Below are 25,365 nucleotides of genomic sequence, written 5' to 3' on the forward strand. Positions count from 1 at the left end.
AGAGAAGGAATAACACACTCCGGTGCTATTATAAAATAACAAACTTTTGATTGAAGATATAAAAACTAAATATATCACCATAGTCCTCTCACACATCCTATCTAGTCGTTGGGTGCAAGAGAATGACTGGGGGTGACGTAGAGGGGAGGAGCTATGTAGCAACTCTGCTGGGTGAATCCTCTTGCACTTCCTGTAGGGGAGCAGTTAATATCCCACAAGTAATGATGACCCGTGGACTGATCACACTTAACAGAAGAAAAGGAGACTGCTAGTTCATGTGGGCCATATAGATAACATTGTGCTCATGCTCGTGGAGTTATTTTTGAGTAACTGACTAAAATGCAAATTAATAGATAATAAATAAAGTCATGTGATAAGGGGGCTGTCAAAAGAGGCTTAGATACAAGCTAATCACAGAGGTTAAAAGTATATTAATATAACAGTGTTGGTTATGCATAACTGGGGAATGGGTAAAAAATGGATTATCTATCTTGTTTAAACAATAAAAATGTTAGAGTAGACTGTCCCTTTAAAAAGAAACTTATAATGTCTATAAAAAGTGAAAAGTAAACATCTGTAGACGTCCTTTAGGCTAAGGGCATAACCATAAAAACATAAATTATGCTTACCTGATAATTTCCTTTTCTTTTGATGGAAAGAGTCCACAGCTGCATTCATTACTTTTGGGAATTAAGAACCTTGCCCCCAGGAGGAGACAAAGACACCCCAGCCAAAGGCTTAAATACCCCTCCCACTCCCCTCATCCCCCAGTCATTCTGCCGAGAAACAAGGAACAGTAGAAGAAATATCAGGGTGAAAAGGTGCCAGAAGAATATAAGGACTCCCCACATAAAATGACGGGTGGGGAGCTGTGGACTCTTTCCATCAGAAGAAAAGGAAATTATCAGGTAAGCATAATTTATGTTTTTCTTCTTAAATGGAAAGAGTCCACAGCTGAATTCATTACTTTTGGGAAAACAAATACCCAAGCTATAGAGGACACTGAATGCCAAGACGGGAGGGTACATAGGCGGCCCATACTGAGAGCACCAGGCCTGAACCTCTACCCAATAAAAAATCCCGCTTTGTCCGAAGAAGAGAAAAAAATTTAAAAGAAAAAGCCCCAGTGACACAGACTCACAGCCAGTCCAGAGCCAAATTAGAGACCACAAAACGGACTCGACTGATCCTACAGTCCACCTACAAACACCGTCGCCCAAAAGACGGTACCCCACCACTCACCCCTCACAAATGAAGGGTAAACCAGCCGAAATCCCCAAAATGAACAAGGCAAAGGAGGACCGAGGAAACTGAAAAGTCCCTCAATGCAAAAAACAGCACCTCCAAGAGTGGACCCAGTAATCAGAGACCCAAATGAACAGGGAAGGAGCTACGCCTATACTAGGCGAAACCCGGGATAACACCGGGCACGGAGACCAAAAATACATCTCCCCAACATCCTGCAAGCATGGAACGCAACCAAGGAGGCAGAGTCCTCCCAGCGCCTTGCCATAGAATACCCAAGTATGAATGAGCGTGTAAGAGACCCAGGTGAAACCCCAAGTTTGAGAACACAGAGGGAGCTAAACATGAATGTTCTTGTAAAGAGCGGCTAATCTCCCTTAAGGGACTCAAGGTGCTGCTCATCTTAACAACTTTAAAAGAAAGAAGGGTGAGTAGACCTCGCCGGGGATCGAACTTGCAATCCTTGGTTTGCTACAGTGCAGAGTAACCACAGTGCATTAGAACGCTGAGCTAGCTGTCCAGCTAGCTGCAAGGAAGAAGAAGCAGTCATCAAGAAACAGACCGCACCAAAACAGCCCCAGACAGAGGGCATGCTCCAGGCAACCTAAGCTGCCGGACCTACTCACAGGTCCCTAAAAAGGGGAACACAAAGCCTCCATCGAGGCCCCCCGAGAAGGAGAGAATACCCTCAGAACCCGAAGGAAGAGGAAACCATCTCCTGTCAAAGGAGCAAGGAGAAAGGAAAACCCATCAACTAGCAGACTGAGCTATCAGAATAGAATCATCAATCTCACACATCGCAAAGGATACTGTGACCCATAGACCGCTCAGGCATCCTGACCTGCAGATCCAGCTGGGCCACCAAAACAAGGGAACAAAGATACCGAAACTGGTAAAGGAACGAGCGTAAAGATGGCAGAGCCATCCCCCCCAGAGTACAAGTACAACCCAACTCTGAAAACAGACAAGGCCATAGACCCAAGGATCTACCAAAAAAGGCCCCACAGTCTGACATGGAACTAGCAAGATTCCAGGTGGAACCAAGTGCACCTTCCACTTCCCGACCAGGAGAAGTCCCTAGTAAGGACTCCATCTCCCGAAGAAGCGCATATCCCCTAAAGAAAAAGTGAAGAGGCCGGAAGGGCAATAACCGTCCTCAAGGCCCGAAGCCCCCGGCTAAACGGGAAGAAAAATCCCCTGCAAATCCTTTGCACAGCCAACCCATTCGCCTGCAGAGCAGAGAATCCACGGGTACACTGGCAAACTAACATGGGAATGCAACCCTAAGGTGCACCAGAAACTGGAATCCAGCACCAGCAGCTGGGAAGAAACCCACCATTCTTGGGGCACAAGTCACCCAGCTAACCCAAGATGACACGGGTTACTCTGTGGCAAGGAGTAATAAATACTCTGATAGACCGGGCCAACCCTGACCTGGTCAGGTAGATGGAGCAAGGACATAGCCCAGTTCCTACCACCGTGGAACATCCCGACCAGCCCTGAGATCCAAACAACCCAAAACTGGGACAATAGCGAAGACCCAGTGGAATACTCAGTAAGAAAAAACTGGTCCGGGTACTTAAAGGGACAGTCTAGGCGAAAATAAACTTTCATGATTCAGATAGAGCATGTAATTTTAAACAATTTTCCAATTTACTTTTATCACCAATTTTGCTTTGTTCTCTTGGTATTCTTAGTTGAAAGCTTAACCTAGGAGGTTCATATGCTAATTTCATAGACCTTGAAGCCCACCTCTTTCAGATTGTATTTTATCAGTTTTTCACCACTAGAGGGTGTTAGTTCACATATATCATATAGATAACACTGTGCTCGTGCACGTGAAATTATCTGGGAGCAGTCACTGATTGGCTAGACTGCAAGTCTGTCAAAAGAACTGAAAAAAGGGGCAGTTTGCAGAGGCTTAGATACAAGATAATCACAGAGGTTAAAAGTATATTATTATAACTGTGTTGGTTATGCAAAACTGGGAAATGGGTAATAAAGGGATTCTATCTTTTAAAACAATAAAAATTCTGGTGTAGACTGTCCCTTTAATAGTTCAGGCAACTATACCCTGGAACTAAACACTCCGACTGGCCAAAAAGCCAGACAAAAGGAATGGAGCATATCCAGAAAATCCAGACAGCGCAGAGAACTCGAAAGCTCTGAGCAAATGAAGGAACCACCCCTAGATAAAGTCCAACTCTCCAAGGAGCAAGGTTAGAAGTCAAAAGAAGAGACTTCACAAGGCCACAGGACAATAGAAGGGATACCTCAAAGTTGCCAAAACCCTACTAGCAGGGCTAGTCTCCCATTACCTCCACACAGGCAGAGGACACAGTGGAGAGAAAAGGTGCTAAACCTTCCCAGCTCCGGGAAAACCAGAGCTAAACAAGTCCCCACAGGGATCAACCAAGGTCCGGAACACAGAACCCCAAAAAGAAATCTAACCCACCCGGAGACAATGTAAGAAGACCCAAGGTCTCATAACTCAGACAGACCTTACGCGGCCTAGAGTAAGAGCCATATCTAGATACACTAGAAACAGCTGACACGCACCCATTTAAATGTGCCAAAAACTGCATTAGGTTTCAAAATACAAAACCTTCCGCATGCTGGACAGCTATCCATACAAGTTGTTGGATCAAGCCCCATAGGACCATCCAGGAGCCTAAAAACTGAAGGCCAAACCACTCAACCAGTGGCAACGGGACACTACGCCCGCCAGGGCCCCCCCCCCCCCCCTGCATGGAGGAGGAACTCTAGGCTCTAATAAAATCAGATGTCAGATAGAGTGATGCAGTGGAGCACTCCCCTGCCCGGTCATTCATGACTGAAGCTATAAGTACTGAAACAATCCTTTCCCACCTCGTGAACCCACAGGTCCTCTCGAATGCTTAGTTGAACAGAAAAAAACAATGATAACTTGAGCACTCAGCACTACTACAGATCCAGCAGAAACAGTGCCACGTGTCTGAACAGCCACAAAACCAAAAGAACCTGAAAGGACCAGCATGTACTCAGTGTCCTAACCGGCAAGCTGCATAAATTCTCCCAAAAAAAAGGAAAACAGACATTATTAAACATAGGACTAACATATCCAAACAACTTTCGAAGAAGTAAAAGAGTATCGATCCCAGATGGTTCCCGAAGGAAGCAAACACAAATAAAAGACATCCCATCAGATACAAAATAAAATATAAGGCAACCCGAAGGTTAACACCCAAAAGACACAGGCCTGCCCGCAGGACCAGCCAAACTGAGCCCTATCTTACAAAAAACTGGGAAAGATCTCAAACAAATGACAAACAGGAGATAACCCCACATGTCTAATGAGGTTCACCATTCAAATTATCCATTCAAATTATCAGACTAAAAGTCCCCATATCTGTTAACGGTAGGGTTATTCAATAACTGAAAAAGATGTCTAAGCAACACGCTAAGACGCGCAATCCTGTAACGAAAGGCACAACACTCCAGAACAGTTACACCCGCGGGGAACTGTAGAGGCCCACCCCAAAGTGGAAGACCCGGGACAATAGGGCACAAGCACAATCTCAAATGAACGTCTGGACTCTGCAGACGGACCATCGCTAACATTATCTGGAAGCGAAAACGTGCTGCAACCTCCGGGGGGAACACGGCACCTCGCATGGATGAACCATAAATTGGTTTACCTGCATGTGTAGAAGTATGAATTGGTAGGGAACTCACCTCTTGGAGGATGGGGCCCCCAGAGATGGATGGCTCAGCAGTCCCCTGATTCCCAGAGCAACCAGGTGCTCTTATATGGCAAATGGAACAAAACTGGTCGATATGTGTCAACGAGGCCAATCTGGAGTCATCACCAGACACAGAATCTAAAATTAGAATAGTCTCGGTATCAGAATCATCCATAACTGAATTTGAAATGAGCACAGTCTCAGCATCAGAATCCTCCATAACTGGATAGAGGAAATATCAATATGGACTAAAGTATTAAAACAAAAACGGCACCTGACACCCACAATGGCTGTGGCACTCACCACCTCCTATGACCAGACCCCTTCAGACTAGAATATCTCATTTGCCACACGGTCAGGAATGCGGAAATGGGGAACAGAGCATAACCACGCCCGAACACCAGGTGAACCGTCCAGTCCAAAAAAAGCGCGCCCAACCAAAAGGCAGCGTCACTTCCAAAGGCCTTAAAGTCCCAACCACGAGCCCATAAACATCACACATAAGCAGGCTGCATCAAATAAGAAACATGATTATAAACCCTCCCTGTTCAATAACCCCCCTCAGGAGATATTAACCCTCGATTCCAAGATACTAACAGAGACTCACTGAGACCCTTATGTCATATAGTTTTTCACCACTAGAGGGTGTTAGTTCACATATATCATATAGATAACACTGTGCTCGTGCACGTGAAATTATCTGGGGGCAGTCACTGATTGGCTAGACTGCAAGTCTGTCAAAAGAACTGAAAAAAGGGTGGGTAGCATCTCGGGAAAACATTTGCATTCCAGTACATTGACGATTAAGTAAAATGAAACAATCTTACCGGAGTCTACGCCGTGGAACAGGAACACGGCCTCTCAAGTGTGACGAATAGTGGCATCGCCTCTGCCATGGACTTGAGAGAAGAAAGCAGGCAGAGGAGCGAAGTTTGACAACACCGATGGCTTGAGGAGCTGTTAATATGAGTAGGGATGGTTTCGGAGAAAGACTCTCCCTGCATCTCCAGACTCTAACTTTCATCCAAGCCCTCACTGAGAGACTGACAGGACTACTTAAAACTTGTGTCCCATGCAGAAGAGTACTACCCTCCCTCCATAAGAGAAAAAAACAAAACTTTAAAATTCTGACACTTTCTGCCAACCTCCTGGGACGAAAGGCTGAGAATGACTGGGGGATCAGGGGAGTGGGGGAGTATTTAAGCCTTTGGCTGGGGTGTCTTTGCCTCCTCCTGGTGGCCAGGTTCTTAATTCCCAAAAGTAATGAATGAAGCTGTGGACTCTTTCCATTTAAGAAGAAAACACAATACCATGTGCAGGAGCTCATTGGAGTAAAGCAGCTGGTGCTGTGCACAGACCAACTAATTGCAAACCAACTAATCGATTATGAGATTCATTGACAACCATTTTCATAATCGATTATAATCGATTATATCGATTAGTTGTTGCGGCTGTAAGTGGTTTGTTGCGTCTGACGGCATAAGAACGAGGCTCCCATTGGAGCCTATGGAAGTGCGCTGTCCTGAGCACTTGGCTTCTAGGCAATGCGAACACGAGGTCGCCTCACTTGTAATACCAGCACATATTCACCTGTGCTGGTATTACTGAGTGGAGCGCAAATATTGCGTTTGCCTCATAATCTAGCCAAGTAAATAGTGAAATAATTGCATGGTCTAATGAACTAGAGCATGTATTTGTTTGCACTACAATACCTTTTAAACACAGAGCAATATGTTTTTCTACCTATACAAACCTCATGTACCCAATCACTCGTATATACATGTAATCTATATACCATACAAGCCTCTTAGATTTGAAAGCTTTTTAGGTCAGAAAAAAAAAAGCTTTATGTTTTTTTTATGTTACACATTATGTACCATTCCATTTGACATATTTCTTTTAAAGTGAGCTCTACATATCAATAAATGTTCAAAACAATTCAATTATTTTGCAGCTCCTGTGAGGCTTAAGGGTTCATTCCACATTGAATATTAGACAGCTAGAAGGTGAGTCACACCATGTTTTAGCAGGGATTTTGAACTTTAAATTCTGTGAATAGTACTTTAGAATTTCTTACTGTTCTTGGATTATGAGCTCTCCACATGACTGGCAGTAAAAATTGTAGTTCTTCTTTACCTTTAAAATTTCTTTTAGAGTTGAAATCATTTCTATAAAACAAACACACAAAAAAAGAAAATTAGTCAAAGAAATTGTTTTAAGTTAATAGAAAATTGCTTGCTGCTTTTTTTCTTTTCTTCAACTATCTTTTGTTTTACTCAAAGGAGGGGGAGTGAGGCATCGAAAATAAGTACACAACCCAACAAATGTTCAAGCCAGGCTAACCCAACACATAGTAGATCGGTAGTTTTACAGTTTAAAATGGCAATAAAAACAGCATAAGCACATTTTACTACATAATGTATTAAGAAAAATTAAGTGATGTCTTAAATCAATTTGTTTCCCTTTTACGTCTATTTTTTTTTTCTATATTTTTAAACCTTTTTTCCCACTTGTAAATCAACAACTCACTCACTGATCCAAATTGAAAGGTAATTGGAGTGATGCATTCATGTTCATGCACTACCTCCCAATATCTACAAGGTCTGCAATAAAGAGAAGCATGCACATGTTCAGGAAAACCCATGTATATAGACACGTACATTTCATAAATATTAGGATTTTCAATACAACTGACAAATTAACTAAAATTTTTAAGCTAGTAAAGGTTTCATGATGTGAGGATGCGTGCAGCTAGATCAGTCAGTTAGAATGTAATTATTGCAGGTACAATATAAGTAGAAGTCAGACTATACACACTACATACACAAGCAATTTCATTCAATACAATATATTCTTTAAAAATATAATTTATGCTTACCAGATAAATTTCTTTCCTCCCGGTTAGGGAGAGGCCACGGCTTCATTCCTTACGGTTGGGAAATACAATACCCGGCCACCAGGAGGAGGCAAAGACACCCCAGCCAAAGGCTTAAATATCCCTCCCACTTCCTCATTACCCCAGTCATTCTGCTGAGGGAACAAGGAAAAGTAAAATAAATATCAGGGTATAAATAGTGCCAGAAGAATAAGATAAATAATAGAGGGCCGCCCTTAGACAAGAAAAAACGGGCAGGGGCCGTGGACTCTCCCTATCCGGAAGAAAAGGAATTTATCTGGTAAGCATAAATTATGTTTTCTTTCCTAAGATAGGGAGAGTCCACGGCTTCATTCCTTAATGTTGGGAAAACTATACCCAAGCTCCAGAGGATACTAAATGAATAATGGGAGGGAACAAAAAGGAAGAGGCAGACCTATTCTGAGGGCACTACAGCCTGCAAAACTTTTCTCCCGAAAGCTGCTTCAGCTGAAGTAAAAACACCAAACTTGTAAAAATTAGAAGAGCAAGATTGTCTAAACTCCTTAGAAGTCTGAAGATAGAACCTCAAGGCGCGAACCACATCCAAATAGTGAACTAAACGTTCCTTCAATGCAAGGGTGCCGCTGCTGGCTGCCACACCTTCCTCAGGCTCCTGACCTCTCCAGGATTTATCTTAATTTTAACCTCCTTACATTCAAAATTCATCACAATTATTTCAAGGACCAATATCGACTCCACATAATGCACAACTAGACTCATCAGAATTGAACGGATGGCATTACTAAACTGAGATACTCAACGGATGGAAATATACTCCCACCGGACCATCTTACTACCAGAGATACCTTCAGCTGAGCACCACAAACAAGGTACACTTAAACTAAAAAAAAACATGCACAAATTCTCAACCCATACACAAATTGGATTTGATCATCCATTTAGCGATGCTCAGATTTCATTTCTAAACACAAGAAAAACTAATCGATTAAATCTATTTCACTAAATAATCTGTTATCTACAATGCAGCCTGAAGTGCAAAATCTCACACCTCACTCTGGCCTAAATCATATAGAGCAGGGCAATGTAACCAGCCCCCACTTCTAACATCCCTACAAAAACTAGAAGTTATTTTAACCCCTTCACTGCAGAGGGAATGACCACCTATACGCCCTCACACCTGCACTCCCTAAGACCCCAAAAAGTTGTTGCGGCACTGAGTCCCTCACTAGTGGCTACCCTAAAATCACTCAGCATTTCCAAAGGGACTGACAGGGGCTGTCGTGGAGGAAAATCAAAATTTAAAGTTCTATATCCTGACACTATCACAGCTGCCCCACCACCCTGTCCATCCGCAAGTCCAACTGAAGTGATCCAACCTAAAAGCCACAAAAACCGCACTATCAAATCAAGAAAATCTCTTTGTGTGATCCCCATTAGAAGACACGCTGTCTCCAAAGTACAGGGCAAGAACTCAGAATCCCAAGACTGTCCTATCAGAGCAATCCAATGCAATGCCAGATCAATAAAGAACAAAACAGCTATTATTGCCAACCTTATTGAAACATGCAAATTAGCATGCATCACAGAATCATGGTTAGATGAAAATGCAGGGCCTATTCTAGAGGCAGCTAATCCAGACAATTGCACAGTGTTTCACAGCCCGAGACAAGATCGCAAGGGAGGCAGAGTTATGATCTGTGCAAAATCATCCTTAAATACCAGACCAAAATCAGTCCACAAAACCCAATCTTTTGAATGCATAGCTGCCAGCCTCTGAATAAAGAGATGATTCAGAATATTGCTAATACACAGAACCCCAGGAGATGGGAAGAGATTTCTTCAGGAACTCCCAGACCTTTTGGCTGGCTAAATCCTTGAACACCCCAGATGGCTTATATTAGGAGACTTCAAAAATTGGATTGACAACACCCTATCCCTGCTTCGGCAGGATCTCCTCAGCTTGATGAGTACACTCAGCTTAACACAAATCGTCGCCACTCCCACCCACAGAAAAGGTCATACACTTGACCTTTTCCAGTGTTCCAGTCTGCACTAGAAGTGTCACCAGTAACTGTAAACCCAGTTACTTGGTCAGACCACCGCTCCATACACTCCATTGTATCACAATCAACCAGACACCAGCCTCAGAACCTGATCGAACACCGCTCATTAAAAGGGGTGACACCACTGGATGTAGCATCACATATGGATCTAAGTGAACTAATGGGCACTGGTGAAGACCCTAGCTCCTTAGTCCGACTCTACAACAAAACCATGAGAGACACCCTAGAAAGCATTACACCAACTTGCATACGCACTGTCAAAACCCACAAAAATGCACCCTGGTTTGATAGCTCCATCAGAGAAATTAAAAGAACAGGACGTAAACCAGAGAGAAAGTGGCGCAGAACACATGATCCAGAGGATAAAGCCGCTCTTACCAAACATCTACATAAATATCAATCCAAGATAACTCAGAAAAAAATCTTCATTTTTATCACGTGAAATTGAATTCTCCAACAATAGACCCAGGCAACTGTTTTGCACAGTAGAAAGGCTCTGCAAACCAGCATGCTTGCTTAGCCCCACCAACTTTTCTCAGGATAAATGTGAGGCATTTGCGAACTTCTTCAGACACAAGATTTTCTCAATCCGAACCACTATCACAGCAGGCCAAACAGTTACACACCAGAACCACTACAATGGAATGCCAGATTGCCCCAGGTTATGGTCCACTTTTACAAATGTGGATATAAAAGGAGTTAAAAACACCATACAAAAGTTGCACCCTACTACGTGTGACTTAGACCCTGCTCCAACTCAGCTCATATCTGCTTGCATTGAAACACTCGCCCCAGCCCTCATAAAAATAGTGCAGTGTTAACTAAAAACAGGAGACTTCCCAGATCCTCTAAAAGAAGCTGTGGTAAAACCACTCCTAAAGAAACCTTTATTAGACCCGGACTGCATGACTAATTACAGACCAGTATCCAACCTCCCATTTCTAGGGAAAATAATTGAAAAAGTAGTGGCAACTCAACTGGAAGCCCATCTATCATGTCTAAACATATTCAATACTTTCCAGTCAGGCTTCAGATGCAGCCACAGCACTGAAACAGCTCTAGTCCGAGAGCTAAATGATCTCCTCATGGCAAGAGACAAAGGTGATTACTCCATCCTAATCCTCCTGGATTTCTCAGCTGCATTTGACACCATTGACCATACGATTCGAATAGAGCACTTGCAGCACAACTGTGGTCTAGGAGGCACAGTCCTTAACTGGTTTAAATCTTTCCTCGCTGGTATATCAGAGAGAGTAATATCAGGATCAAGCTGATCAGCACCGGCAGAACTGGCCTACCTTCAGACGGTACAAAATGCAGCAGCCAGACTACTGACAAATCAAACTCGCTCCTGCCACATAACACCTGTTCTCCACTCCCTGCATTTGCTTCCAATTAAATAGCGAACATATTTTAAAAATGGCCTGCTGACCTTCAAAACCTTAAACAACCAAGGCCCACAGTACCTGAAAGAGCTCCTGACACCCTACATCCCATCCCGCTCACTTAGGTCAGCCAACACATCCCTCCTCTCAGTGCCAAGAATAAGGACAAACTCAGGCTCCAGAGTATTCGGCCACGCTGCCCCTACTTTCTGGAACTCTTTACCATGCACAATCAGAGAGGCACCGTCCTTACAGACTTTCTAAGAAAAGCTTAAGACCCACCTCTACCATCAGGCATTCAGTCAACTTATCTGACCTTCAGAAACTCCTAACTTTTATGTCTTTATGTTGGTATATTTGTAAAGTGCTTTGAGTCTTGCAGGGAGAAAAGCGCTATATAAATCCCAAATTATTATTATAATTATAAGAAGGATTAGGACACAAGGAAGGAACCACAATCTCTTGATTGATGTTGCGATCTGACACAACCTTCTGAAGAAAACCTAATTTAGTACATAAAACTGCCTTATCTGCATGAAAAATCAGATAAGGGAACTCACATTGCAAAGCAAAGATCTAGGAAACTCCAAGCCAATAAAAAGAGAACCTTCCAAGATAACAATTTCATTTCAACGGAATGCAGAGGCTCAAACGGAGCCTGTTGCAAAACACGAAGAACAAGATTTAGGCTCCAATAAGGGGCCCCACATCTAAACACAAGTCTGATCCTAATCAGAGCCTTAACAAAGGACTGCACTTCTGGAAGCTCAGCCAGTCTCTTGTGCAATAAAATCGGCAAGGCCGAAATCTGTCTCCTTAGGGAACTAGCAGAAAGGCACTTCTCCAGTCCTTCCTGGAGAAAAGATAAGATCCTGGCAACCTTAACTCTGTGCCAGGAAAAACCACGCTCTTCACACCAGAATAAGTAGGTCCTTCACCCTTTCTGGTAGATACGCCGAGTAACTGGTTTTACGAGTTTGAATAAAAGTATCAATGACACTCTCAGAGAAACCTCTCTTGGCTAAGACTAAGTGTTCAATCTCCACGCAGTCAGCATCAGAGAATCTAGATTTCAATGAACAAATGGACCTTGTAACAGCAGGTCTTTGCGACAAGGTAACGTCCACAGAGGAGATGATGACATCCCCACTAGATCCGCGAACCACGTCCTTATCGGCCACGATGGAGCAATCAGAATTACTGATACCCGCTCCTGCTTCATGCGGGCCACCACTCGAGGAAGAAGCGGTAATGGCGGAAGATGATATATAAGTTTGAACCTCCAGGGCTAGTGCATCTATTAGATCCGCTTGGGGATCCCTCTACCTCAACCCATACCAGGGTAGCTTGGTATTGAGTCAGGATGCCATGAGATCCATCTCAGGCATCCCCCACTTGCTGCATATTTCTGCAAACACCTTTTGATGGAGAGACCATTCCCCTGGGAGGAAGGATTGCCTGCTGAGAAATTCCGCCTCCAAGTTGTCCACACCCGGAATGTGGATCACTGACAGTAAACAGCTGTTGGCCTCCGCCTACTCCAGAATCTGAGATACTTTCTTCACCATCAAGGAACTTCTCGTTCCCCCCTGATGGTTGATGTAAGCCACCGAGGATATATTGTCTGATTGGAATCTGATAAACTAGGACAAACCTAGAAGTGGTCAAGCCGTCCATGCAGGACACCATGAGACCAATCACACGGTTCCTCCGCAGCAGGAGGCTTAGACGTTAAGGACTCCAAGCAAGAAAGTTCACCCTCTGAAGCTACAGAGGTTAACTCATCATCGGATAACTGGGATATAATAGCTAAATCTGATAAATATTTAGATGACTCTGGGTCAGGAGAGCTATGTTTAACCTTTCTCTTGCGTTTGTTAGAGCGAGATAATGCACTGAGGGCTGCAAAGTCCGCAGGAAGAAGGCTTCCTCTGGATAGAGGATTAGATGTGCTACAGGGAACTGCATGTGGAGTGGATAATGTAGCAAGGGTAGTAATCTCTCGGGATGCCGAGTCCTGAGAGGTAGACGGCTCAGAGGGACTAATAGCCTTAGCAGGCTTGTCTCCCTTCTTAGACTTTATAACGGTGTTAAGGCATGTGGAACATAATTGAGTGGGCAGAAAACCACGGCCTCCTCACAATATAAACACATTGATTTTAGTATAGAAGAAGTACCTTCTAACATGTCAGAGTCCTCCATAGCTCAGGTTTTACCCACAGAAGGACACAAATAAAACCTTTTTTTTTATTATATACTCCCAATGACTGGGGCACTCACCACCTCCTAGACCCAGATAGTTAACAGAGGAAACGCTCTCCTCAGGTTGAAGTCTCAGCCGGAATGGAGGAAATGAACATAGACCACATACTATGAAAAGTACAGCAAGTTAATAGGAGCTGTGCAACACTTTCAAAAACGAAAGTGAAACCGGTTTGTTCCAGCCAAAAACACACAGTTTATGAGACCAGAAAATAAAATTACACAAAGCAGCATGTAAATAATTAATACACTGATTAATTAACCCCAACTGTTCAAGGAGCCACACTGTGACCCTGTTATAGTGTTTTATATGGAACAGAACACAGCCTCTCAAGTGTGACAGTCTTATAGCAGTGCTCCTGACATGGACCTGAGTGAGAAAAAGCAGGCAGTGAAACGCGTCTAAACTGATTGCTTAGGAGCTGTTAGCAGTAGTCTGGATCGTTTCTCAAAAAAACTTTCCCTGCATCTCCAGTCTTTAACTTTCATCAATACTCTCACTGAGAGGTTGACATGACTACTTAAAACCTCAGTCCTATCTCGAAAGGCAGATAACCTTTTTCAGGACTCTCCGAATCTTATGACTCTTCTCTGCCACCTCCTATGATGAAAGGCAAACAATGATTGGGATAATGAGGAAGTGGGAGGGATATGTAAGCCTTTGGCTGGGGTGTCTTTGCCTCCTCCTGGTGGCCAGGTATTGTATTTCCCAACAGTAAGGAATAAAGCCGTGGACTCTCCCAATCTTTGGAAGGAAATATAGATTTTCATTTCAAAATTTCAAAACTTCATAATATTTGATTGGAAACTTAATGTATGCAGTGTGGTGTATAGTGTGCAGTGTAGTGCTTGTGTGGTGTGCAGTGTGTGGGTATTTTGTGTGGTGTGCAGTGCGTGGGAATTCTGCATTGTGTGCAGTGTGTGGGAATTCTGTGTGGTGTGCAGTGTGTCTATGTGATGTGTAGTGTGTCTATGTGATGTGCACTGTGTCTATGTGATGTGCAGTGTGTCTATGTGATGTGCAGTGTGTCTATGTGATGTGCAGTGTGTCTATGTGATGTGCAGTGTGTCTATGTGATGTGCAGTGTGTCTATGTGATGTGCAGTGTGTCCATGTGATGTGCAGTGTGTCTATGTGGTGTGCAGTGTGTCTATGTGGTGTGCAGTGTGTGGGTAATCCTTGGTGGTGTGCAGTGTCTGTATGGTGTGCAGTGTGTGGGTATTCTGTGTTGTGTGCAGTGTATGTATATGTGTATATATATATATATATATATATATATATATATATATATATATATATTATAATAATCATTTAAAGCAGAATTTGAAACAGTTATTGGTCAAATTTAAGACTGTTGTGACTGTTCTCTTCTTGTTTAATACCTTTTTGGGGACCTTGTTTTATAAATATTTGTAATACTACTTACATTTTTAACACATTGACATATCTTGTATTAAACATTTCTCCAAAGGACTTTGCTATCTTAAAGTAAGACCTTGAAAACTGGTGCTGTATGAGTAATACATGGATTATCCTGTACCTGATGCTGAATATATGTTTCCCAAATGGGACTGGGTACTTGTCTTGCAGAGAAAAGCACAGAAGAGTTTTGAAAGAGGAAAGTTATGTTCAATACATTTGAAATGGTTACAATTTCTTTTGCAACCATAAAAAGGACCAGAGGGATTGTTATTATTTTCAGCAAAGATATTGTTTGCTGCAGTTGTTCAATAGCACCTTTCTCTCAGTGATACTCATTAAAGAAACTGTAGGTTGGTCAAATGATTGATTTGCTTTACGCTTCTTAAATAGTGCGCCTTAGTTGGAAAGATAAAACTGAGCAAAAATAGAGTACAACTAGCAGAGTAACAGTGCCCTCTAATGGTCAAAGTAGACACTACAGTATGATATTAAATAAACTCTAAAGTGCTTTTAATTAAAGGGAAATGAAAACCAAAAAATGTATTTCATGATTCTGATAGAGCATTTAATTCTTAAAAACATTCCACTTTACTTCTATTATCTGATTTGCTCAGTTCTCTTGATATACTTTGTAGAAAAGCATACTTAAGTAGGCTCAGAAGCTGGGAGCTAGCTGTTGGTTGGTGGCTGCACATATATGCCTCTTTTCATTGGCTTACTTATAAATTAAGCTAGCTCCCATTAGTGCATCACTGCTCCTTTAATTAAGGATACCAAGAGAATGAAGCAAAATTGGTAATATAAATACAATGGAAAGTTGTTTAAAAATGTATGTTCTATCTGAATTATAAAATAAAAACATTGTGTTTCATGTCCCTTTAAGTTCATGGCAGGGCTGCGGACATGCAGTAGTATGTATGTGTGTGTGTGTTGTAAAGCAATGCTGAGGCCACGAGTGATGGAATGTGTGCTCCTTAAAATTTCCAAAGGAATTTGGATGGGTGTTCCAGTTACCTTGTCCTATTTGTTATGCAGGTAAATGTACCCTAGACAGTTTTCTGGATCTGTATCTGCTGCCTCTCCTTGTACCTTAAAACAGAGAACACCTAGGGCACACATTTAGTGCTAAATAGTAACAAATTATGCATACAGGTAAGATCAAAATAAACAAAGGAAAAAATAAAAAACTTACACCTAGATTACGAGTCTTGCGTTAGCCTTAAAAAGCAGCGTTGAGAGGTCCCAACGCTGCTTTTTTCAGCGAATAGGATTGAACTTCAAACACTAAGATAGCTACAATGTAACTATTAGTTATATTGTAGCTATCTTAGGGTTTATTTTATAGTTAAGTATTTAGTTTTAAATAGGAATAATTTAGTTAATGATAGTTATTTTATGTAGATTTATTTAAATTATATTTAAGTTAGGGGGGTGTTAGGGTTAGACTTAGATTTAGGGGTTAATAAATTTAATATAGTGGCGGCGACGTTGGGGGCGGCAGATTAGGGGTTAATAAGTGTAGGTAGGTTGCGGCGACATTGGGGGTGGCAGATTAGGGGTCAATAAATATAATGTAGGGTTCGGCGATGTTGGGGGCAGCAGATTAGGGGTTCATAAGTATAATGTAGGTGGTGGTGGTGTCCGGAGCGGCAGATTAGGGGTTAATAATATAATGCAGGTGTCAGCGATGTCGGGGGCGGCGGATTAGGGGTTAATAACTGTAAGATTAGGGGTGTTTAGACTCGTGGTTCATGTTAGGGTGTTAGGTGTAGACATAAAAAGTATTTCCCCAAAGGAATCAATAGGGCTGCGTTAGGAGCTTTACTCTGCTTTTTTGCAGGTGTTAGTTTTTTTTTTTTCAGCCGGCTCTCCCCCATTGATTCCTATGGGGAATTTGTGCACGAGCACGTTTTACCTGCTCACCACTAACGTAAGCAGCGCTGGTATTGAGGTGAGATGTGGAGCTAAATTTTGCTCTACGCTCACTATTTTGCGGCGGGTTTGTAAAAACCCATAATACCAGCGTTACTGTAGGTGAGCGGTGAGGGAAAACTGCTCGTTAGCACCGCACAGACTTACCGACAAAACTCGCAATCTAGGCGTTAGCTTTTAATAACCAATATATTAAGATAAGTATATAAATTACCCTCATTAAAATCATTTAAATATATATAATTTAAAAACAAAATCAGGGCTGCTTAGGTGTTTGGAGATATCTATAATTAGTGAGTATAAATAGATAAAGTATCACCAATCACTAACACATTAGTCCACTTTAACAGAGTAACTGGCCTACAACTGTAGCACTCTTGACAAATAAAAAAGATCCCTATTCAAATTACCACTATGATTTGGTGAACCCCACAAATGTGGGCAGTCATTGGGCTTAACACATATACTTTCTAGCAAAGTGAATACCCACAATTATTGTCATAAAAAGGTCAAGGGCTACAGTCTTACTCAGGATGAAAAATAATGTGATCAAAAGAAAAACAACATGAATTAAAACAAACTAAAATTATCCAGACATACCCCAGCAGTCACACGCCTGACAGTCGTTTCGCTATTTCAAAGACGCAGCTGGCCTGGTTAGCCTGCAAGTTTAAATAACCTCATAACCCAATCACAAAGTTTCACACATATAGACACACCTAACTGGTTTGTAAATTACACCTCTCAACACTAATATGATGTTAGAAGGATGACTAAAAAAATTTGTATTACGTAGGTTCAAACATTTGACTTATAATAATAATGGATAAGCATTATATAAATTGAATCATTTGGAAGATGTGGACACAATTCTTTGCATTAACTTTAGAGTGCCATAATCGTACAATGATCTTTTAATCATCACTGTAAGTTGGATTGAGGCTTGTCATGTAAAAGATGAGATATTATTGGAAGCTATGCAAAAGGTGAGATATTATTGGAAGCTATGTGCATAGATTAATTCATCTATGTGTGTGTAATTTCTATACTATAAATTACAGTAAATCCTGAAATCAGAAATTAATTTCAGACTACTGACTATGCAATTACACTTCACAGACAGAGTAACCTCATTTCAAAGGACCTTTGTTATCACCACTGACCCCCATAGCTGCCCAATAAATCTAAGAGAGAGCAAAAGGGAAACATTTGTTTCAATTAGTGAAGTTGACAAACCCCTGCAATGAGGTAGTCAGTCTACAATATTCAACTCTTTTGAAGCCCAAGTGGATGCACAAAAAAAGTTTTTTCAGGAGAGGTAGCCACTTTGCATGCAAAAGTTAATTACCCCACACTGAGTTGAATACACGTAAACCTAGACTCCACGCCTGAGTTTAAGGATCTAAGAAAACCTTTTAAAAAATGTGTTCTTTGAAAGCATATCAGAATTTAAATCTTGATTTAAAAGGGGAAAATCAGAACTTCATATAAAATTACTTGTATAAAATATATATATATATATATATATATATATATATATATATATATATATATATATATATATATATATATATATATATATATACATACACAGGGCATATGAATAGACCGGTCCGGTCACCAATGGCTATAGTTAGTTGTAGTAGGTGGCGCAAAACAAGCTGCTATTCCCAATGTGCCTTACTGTAAATATGTGTGATAATATGTGGGCTCAATATATGTTAATGTTTTGATGAGTCCTAATTTTATATTCTCTTATGGAAAAAATGGATGTCGAAACTATTTAAGAAATAAATATGATCCTTTATTTGATTATGGTAAATTTACCCAATAGTAGTGATGCTAAAAGTACAGTTAAACAAAAATTATTACAATTCCTTCAAAGTTTAAAAAAATGACACCGGTGTCTCTATGTATAAAAATGTACATAATATATAAAAAATAAATTAAATTAAAATAATAACGTTGAAATCTTATAATTTATACAGTTTTGGGTTTATCACAAGTTGTAATTTCTAACAGAATGTTTGTAGATACAATTTTATAGTGGATAAAACAATAGTTGCTGTATAGTTCATATAGGATACTTTGTTTCAAGTTCAGCTATGCAATTGAGATCTTATCTTAGGCAACTATATATCAAATGTAGAGGTATGTTGGTGCGATTTTTATCACACTATAATATAAGTATACAAATTAGTACCTTGAAGTGTATCTGTTTGATATCACTTTTGTGAGATAATTGCGGTTAAATAAACGCCGCTATGCCAGTGTTTTGATTTAAGTTTCAAGATCAAGCTGGTGGCAGTTCTATATGAGCTGCTGGCGGTTAAATAAATGCCGCTTTGGTTTCCTCTTATTAGGTGGGCTTATCTGTTTGCTGCGAGAAAAATCACTTTTATATAAGTGTTTGGGTAGTTGTCGTGGCCGCTCAGTTACCTTATCCTTTGTCGGTCAGTGACCGATCGCGCTCTTAAGGGTTTCTTGGTGGGATCTTCGTTGCGGTTAAGTGCTAACCGTTTGCTGATGTTTTTTTAAGTATATCCGGTTTTTCTATTCTGTGGCTTGTCTGTCGGTCAGTGACCGATCACGATGGTATGGTTGTTGGATAACCTCCTGATGTGGAATTTTTGCGTGCCTTTCCGGTCTGTTGTTCCCAGGTTTCTTAGATGTCGGTCAGTGACCGATCTGGGTGCTGAAATGTGGTTGTTGGGATAAGTAGAAAGTTTGTAGGATAAGTAGAAAAAGGATTTCTAGTTATCAATGTGATCTTTGCGGTTAGATATATGCCGCTCAGTGGGAACTTGAATATTTCAACTGGGTATAGCTGGTATTCACTTTGTCTTCTCAAATCCTGTGCAGGTGTGTTCTGGTATCAACATGTTTCGGCTGGACAGCCTTTTTCAAGATACCAGATGTGGGGATTCAAAGGCTATTTAAAGCCTCTCTAATTTAGCAATAAATCACTAATTGATGATATACATAAAATCAAAAAAATCAGGAACAATTATAAAATGCTGTTTTATTATATAACATAGGTATCCTTGGGTCTTAATTATAATATAGTTGGGTGTTTTTATGTAGCGATAAACATTTTCTATGATTACTTTTAAAATAGAGAAAGATATTATATATCTTATTGTGACGTGAGTTCTTTATACACTTGCATAGAACATCAGAAAGGTCTAGAGGCTACTCATTCCTATCTACTAAGAGATACAGAAATGTCAAAAGTACAGCAAGAATTCATATTAGACTGTATGGAGTTTATTCTTAAGAATAACTATTTTTCATTTAATGGGCATTACTATTTTCAAAAAAAGGGCACAGCCATGGGCACGAGATTCGCACCCAGTTACGCCAATTTGTTCGTAGGGCATTTTGAAGAACTTTTTTTGTCCGGAACTCCGTGGGGTGCGAATCTCGTGCTCTACAAAAGGTTTATTGATGATATATTCATTATCTGGAAAGGTGATGAGGAACTACTAGAACAATTCATTTCAGATTTTAACACCAATGATTTCGGATTAATATTCACATATGAATATAACAAAGTAAAAATTAATTTTCTGGATATAGAAATATCTATAATAAATAATGAAATAACCACAACCACCTTTTTTAAAAAAGTCGATGCCAACAGCTATATTGATTTTAAAAGCTGCCATCAAAATAAATGGAAAAGAAACATACCAAAAGGGCAATTCTCAAGAATCAGAAGAAACTGCACACACATCGCAGATTATGACTCACAAGCAGAGATCTTGCACAACAGATTTTTAGAGAAAGGATACCACCCCAAACAACTACTAGAAACCAACAAACTGGTTAGACAAATAGACAGGAGGTCACTACTAGAAGACAGCAATATGACTAACAAGGCAGAAAAAGATCCATATGACATTCCATTTATCACATAATTTTCTAGTCAACATAAACTAATTGAGAACATTGTAAAGAAACACTGGCACATAGCCAGAAGTGACCCCATAATAGGGAAAAGACTAAAACATCGCCCTGACGTTATATTCAGAAAGGCCACCAATTTAAAGAATATCCTAGCGCCAAGCGAATTTAAATCAAAAACAGGTCCTCAGCAATACAACTTAAACAATGAAAAACTATTAGGATTTTTTCCATGTCATGTATGCAAATCATGCAAATTTAGCACCAAAACCAAAAAGGTAAAATCTAATGTAACCCAGAAAGAACTGAAGATTAATGACACCATAAGATGCACTGACACCAACATAATCTATTTAATTCAGTGCTCATGTAAACTACAGTACCTAGGTCAAACGGGGAGGAAACTGAAAGAAAGAATAAGAGAACACATCAGATGCATAGAAAAAGAAAAAGATAATACCAGACTTTATGCCCACTTTAAAGAATTCCACAAAGGTAACCCAAATGACATGAAATTTTGGGGCATTAAGAAAATAAAGACAGATGGTAGAGGCGGAAATATGGAAAAAAAAGCTACTATACCATGAAGCAGAATTGATTTTCAAAATGAAAACTCTACACCCAAAAGGCCTCAATAGCGAACTAGACCTCAATGCAATTCTAAAAGATAAATATCACGAAAACACGCAAACACAGTATTAAAACATATTTACTAAACATAATAAAACTACTCAAGAAAATATATATATATATATATATATATATATATATAAAAAATATATATATATTTATATAGTTTTACAGTCTAAGGACACACCACTTGAAATTTAAACTAACACATAGGCCATTTTGATAAAGATTAAGATCATAAAAACCAAGCAATCACATTAACATACCAAGTTGATTAAATACAATAGAATTCTAAAATAAAATATATATATATTTGACAAAATCACCACTTAGTTTTACAGTCTAAGGACAAACAACTTGAAATTTTAAAATTCCTACAATAATTATAAAAATTCATACAAGAAGGCTAATCTCTCATCCGATAATACTAATATCCACAAAAACTAGAAAAGTATTGGTACAACACACTCATTGGATCATACAGCTCTTTACTATATTTTTACAATACCCACTATCTGGTTATTGTAGCCCACAGATAACAAATAGAAACATTCAAACTAGAGTCAAAAGATTCACTTAAATTTATATTCTCTTTTGGCCCATCTAACTTTTATTTCACTAATTTTTATTTCACTAATTTTTATTTCACAATTGGCCCCATTTTATGGTTAAAATATCCATACAACGATAAGTATAGACACGAAAACACGCAAACACACCATTAAAACATATTTACTAAACATAATAAAACTACTCAAGAAAATATATATATATATATATATCATAAATATATAGTTTTACAGTCTAAGGACACACCACTTGAAATTTAAACTAACACATAGGCCTTTTTTTAAGATCATAAAAACCAAGCCATCACACTAACAAACCAAGTTGATTAAATACAATAGAATTCTAAAATAAAATATATATATATATTTGACAAAATTACAACTTAGTTTTACAGTCTAAGGACAAACAACTTGAAATTTTAAAATTCCTACAATTATAAAAATTCATACAAGAAGGCTAATCTCTCATCCGATAATATTAATATCCACAAAAACTAGAAAAGTATTGGTACAACACACTCATTGGATCATACAGCTCTTTACTATATTTTTACAATACCCACTATCTGGTTATTGTAGCCCACAGATAACAAATAGAAACATTCAAACTAGAGTCAAAAGATTCACTTAAATTTATATTCTCTTTTGGCCCATCTAACTTTTATTTCACTAAATTCTAATTTCACCATTGGCCCCGTTTTAACTATATTTTATGGTTAAAATATCCATACAACGATAAGTATAGACAAATTATTTCACTCTAATATTACGCTCTAATTACAGAAACCTTTTAAAAATATCCATGGTTTCATAAAGTGACTAAAATAAACACTCTAAAAGTAATTGACATTAAGATATATAATATCTTTCTCTATTTTAAAAGTAATCATATAAAATGTTTATCGCTACATAAAAACACCCAACTATATTATAATTAAGACCCAAGGATACCTATGTTATATAATAAAACAGCATTTTATAATTGTTCCTGATTTTTTTGATTTTATGTATATCATCAATTAGTGATTTATTGCTAAATTAGAGAGGCTTTAAATAGCCTTTGAATCCCCACATCTGGTATTTTGAAAAAGGCTGTCCAGCCGAAACATGTTGATACCAGAGCACACCTGCACAGGATTTGAGAAGACAAAGTGAATACCAGCTATACCCAGTTGAAATATTCAAGTTCCCACTGAGCGGCATATATCTAACCGCAAAGATCACATTGATAACTAGAAATCCTTTTTCTACTTATCCTACAAACTTTCTACTTATCCCAACAACCACATTTCAGCACCCAGATCGGTCACTGACCGACATCTAAGAAACCTGGGAACAACAGACCGGAAAGGCACCCAAAAATTCCACATCAGGAGGTTATCCAACAACCATACCATCGTGATCGGTCACTGACCGACAGACAAGCCACAGAATAGAAAAACCGGAGATACTTAAAAAAACATCAGCAAACGGTTAGCACTTAACCGCAACGAAGATCCCACCAAGAAACCCTTAAGAGCGCGATCGGTCACTGACCAACAAAGGATAAGGTAACTGAGCGGCCACGACAACTACCCAAACACTTATATAAAAGTGATTTTTCTCGCAGCAAACAGATAAGCCCACCTAATAAGAGGAAACCAAAGCAGCATTTATTTAACCGCCAGCAGCTCATATAGAACTGCCACCAGCTTGATCTTGAAACTTAAATCAAAACACTGGCATAGCGGCGTTTATTTAACCGCAATTATCTCACAAAAGTGATATCAAACAGATACACTTCAAGGTACTAATTTGTATACTTATATTATAGTGTGATAAAAATCGCACCAACATACCTCTACATTTGATATATAGTTGCCTAAGATAAGATCTCAATTGCATAGCTGAACTTGAAACAAAGTATCCTATATGAACTATACAGCAACTATTGTTTTATCCACTATAAAATTGTATCTACAAACATTCTGTTAGAAATTACAACTTGTGATAAACCCAAAACTGTATAAATTATAAGATTTCAACGTTATTATTTTAATTTAATTTATTTTTTATATATTATGTACATTTTTATACATAGAGACACCGGTGTCATTTTTTTAAACTTTGAAGGAATTGTAATAATTTTTGTTTAACTGTACTTTTAGCATCACTACTATTGGGTAAATTTACCATAATAAAATAAAGGATCATATTTATTTCTTAAATAGTTTCGACATCCATTTTTCCCAAAAGAGAATATAAAATTAGGACTCATCAAAACATTAACATATATTGAGCCCACATATTATCACACATATTTACAGTAAGACACATTGGGAATAGCAGCTTGTTTTGCGCCACCTACTACAACTAACTATAACTCTTTAAACTTTGGGATAAAGTTTACTTCAGGTGTGCTAGATTCCCCACCAGCTAGACAGTCTAAACCTACCAAACATTCGGTCACCAATGGTTACCTACATATTTTTATTTTTTTTAAGTAACCAGCCCGATCGGCGACCTGACATTTTAAGTGGGATATAAGAAGCCATAATAAAAAATGTCAAATTGCTTTTCACATATGCGCACACACAGGAAAGGAGGGTAATAAAGGGAGGTTCTTTCTTTTAAATGCATTCAAATACCTCCTTATCTCCATGGCTCTTAGTCTCTTCCTTGTCAGTTGCTACTTCCTACCCCTAAGGTTGTATGCGCGGGAAGACATCCTGCTAGAGCGGTGAGTGTTTCTTTTCTGTGTTTGAATGAAGTATGGGTTAAAGTGACTATATAGTTATGGTAGGATGCTTGCTCACGTACATTATGCTGACGTACTCCATGGTCCTCTGCAGTATTTCAGCACAATGTACACGAGCAAGCTGCCTACCATAACAATATAGAGCAGTGCACAATTTTTCTGGACGCTATTGATGCTTCAAAAACTGACTCTACCAATTTGTAGAGAACATACCATCTCCATGCACCGAGTCAAATCTGCTAGCGCGGCACTGACAGTCGTGCTAGTAGTTGAAAGGCAGCCGGGCAGAAAGGGGGGAAAAGTGTTTTTAACATGCTCGTTATGTCAAAGCGCTATAGGCTGAACGGTGGCAGCATTAAGTATACTTAGTTAATTGTAACCCCACATATGCTGAAGTAAAAGAAAGCTCAATTATATCTTCTTTTTCCCCTTAGGGGAAAATAAGTCAAGACGGTACATACAGTATTACAAAGAAAGTATCCCTGTTTTTTTCTACATGGTGATAGAAAAATATTTTCTAAAGTTAAAGCCGTTATATTAATGCTCAAGTCCCAAGTAGTAAGCAGCTTGCAAAGCATTCACATTGGGACCTTTGTCTGCAATGCATGTGAGAT

General features: G+C 39.5%; 1 protein-coding gene across 1 annotated transcript in view; it reads right to left on the reverse strand.

Annotated features, from left to right (window-relative positions):
• The window catches only part of UBE3D (ubiquitin protein ligase E3D), an 875,767-nt gene that overhangs the window by 767,611 nt on the left and 82,791 nt on the right, over nt 1-25,365 (reverse strand). Inside the window, exons 3-4 of the mRNA XM_053712029.1 lie at nt 7,045-7,135; nt 4,960-5,080 (exon numbers count right to left, since the gene is read on the reverse strand). Coding sequence (XP_053568004.1) covers nt 4,960-5,080; nt 7,045-7,135 — 212 coding nt within the window. The remainder of the gene's footprint in view (nt 1-4,959; nt 5,081-7,044; nt 7,136-25,365) is intronic.

This window comes from Bombina bombina, chromosome 4, assembly GCF_027579735.1.
Source record: "Bombina bombina isolate aBomBom1 chromosome 4, aBomBom1.pri, whole genome shotgun sequence".
Classification (NCBI taxonomy): Eukaryota; Metazoa; Chordata; class Amphibia; order Anura; family Bombinatoridae; genus Bombina; species Bombina bombina.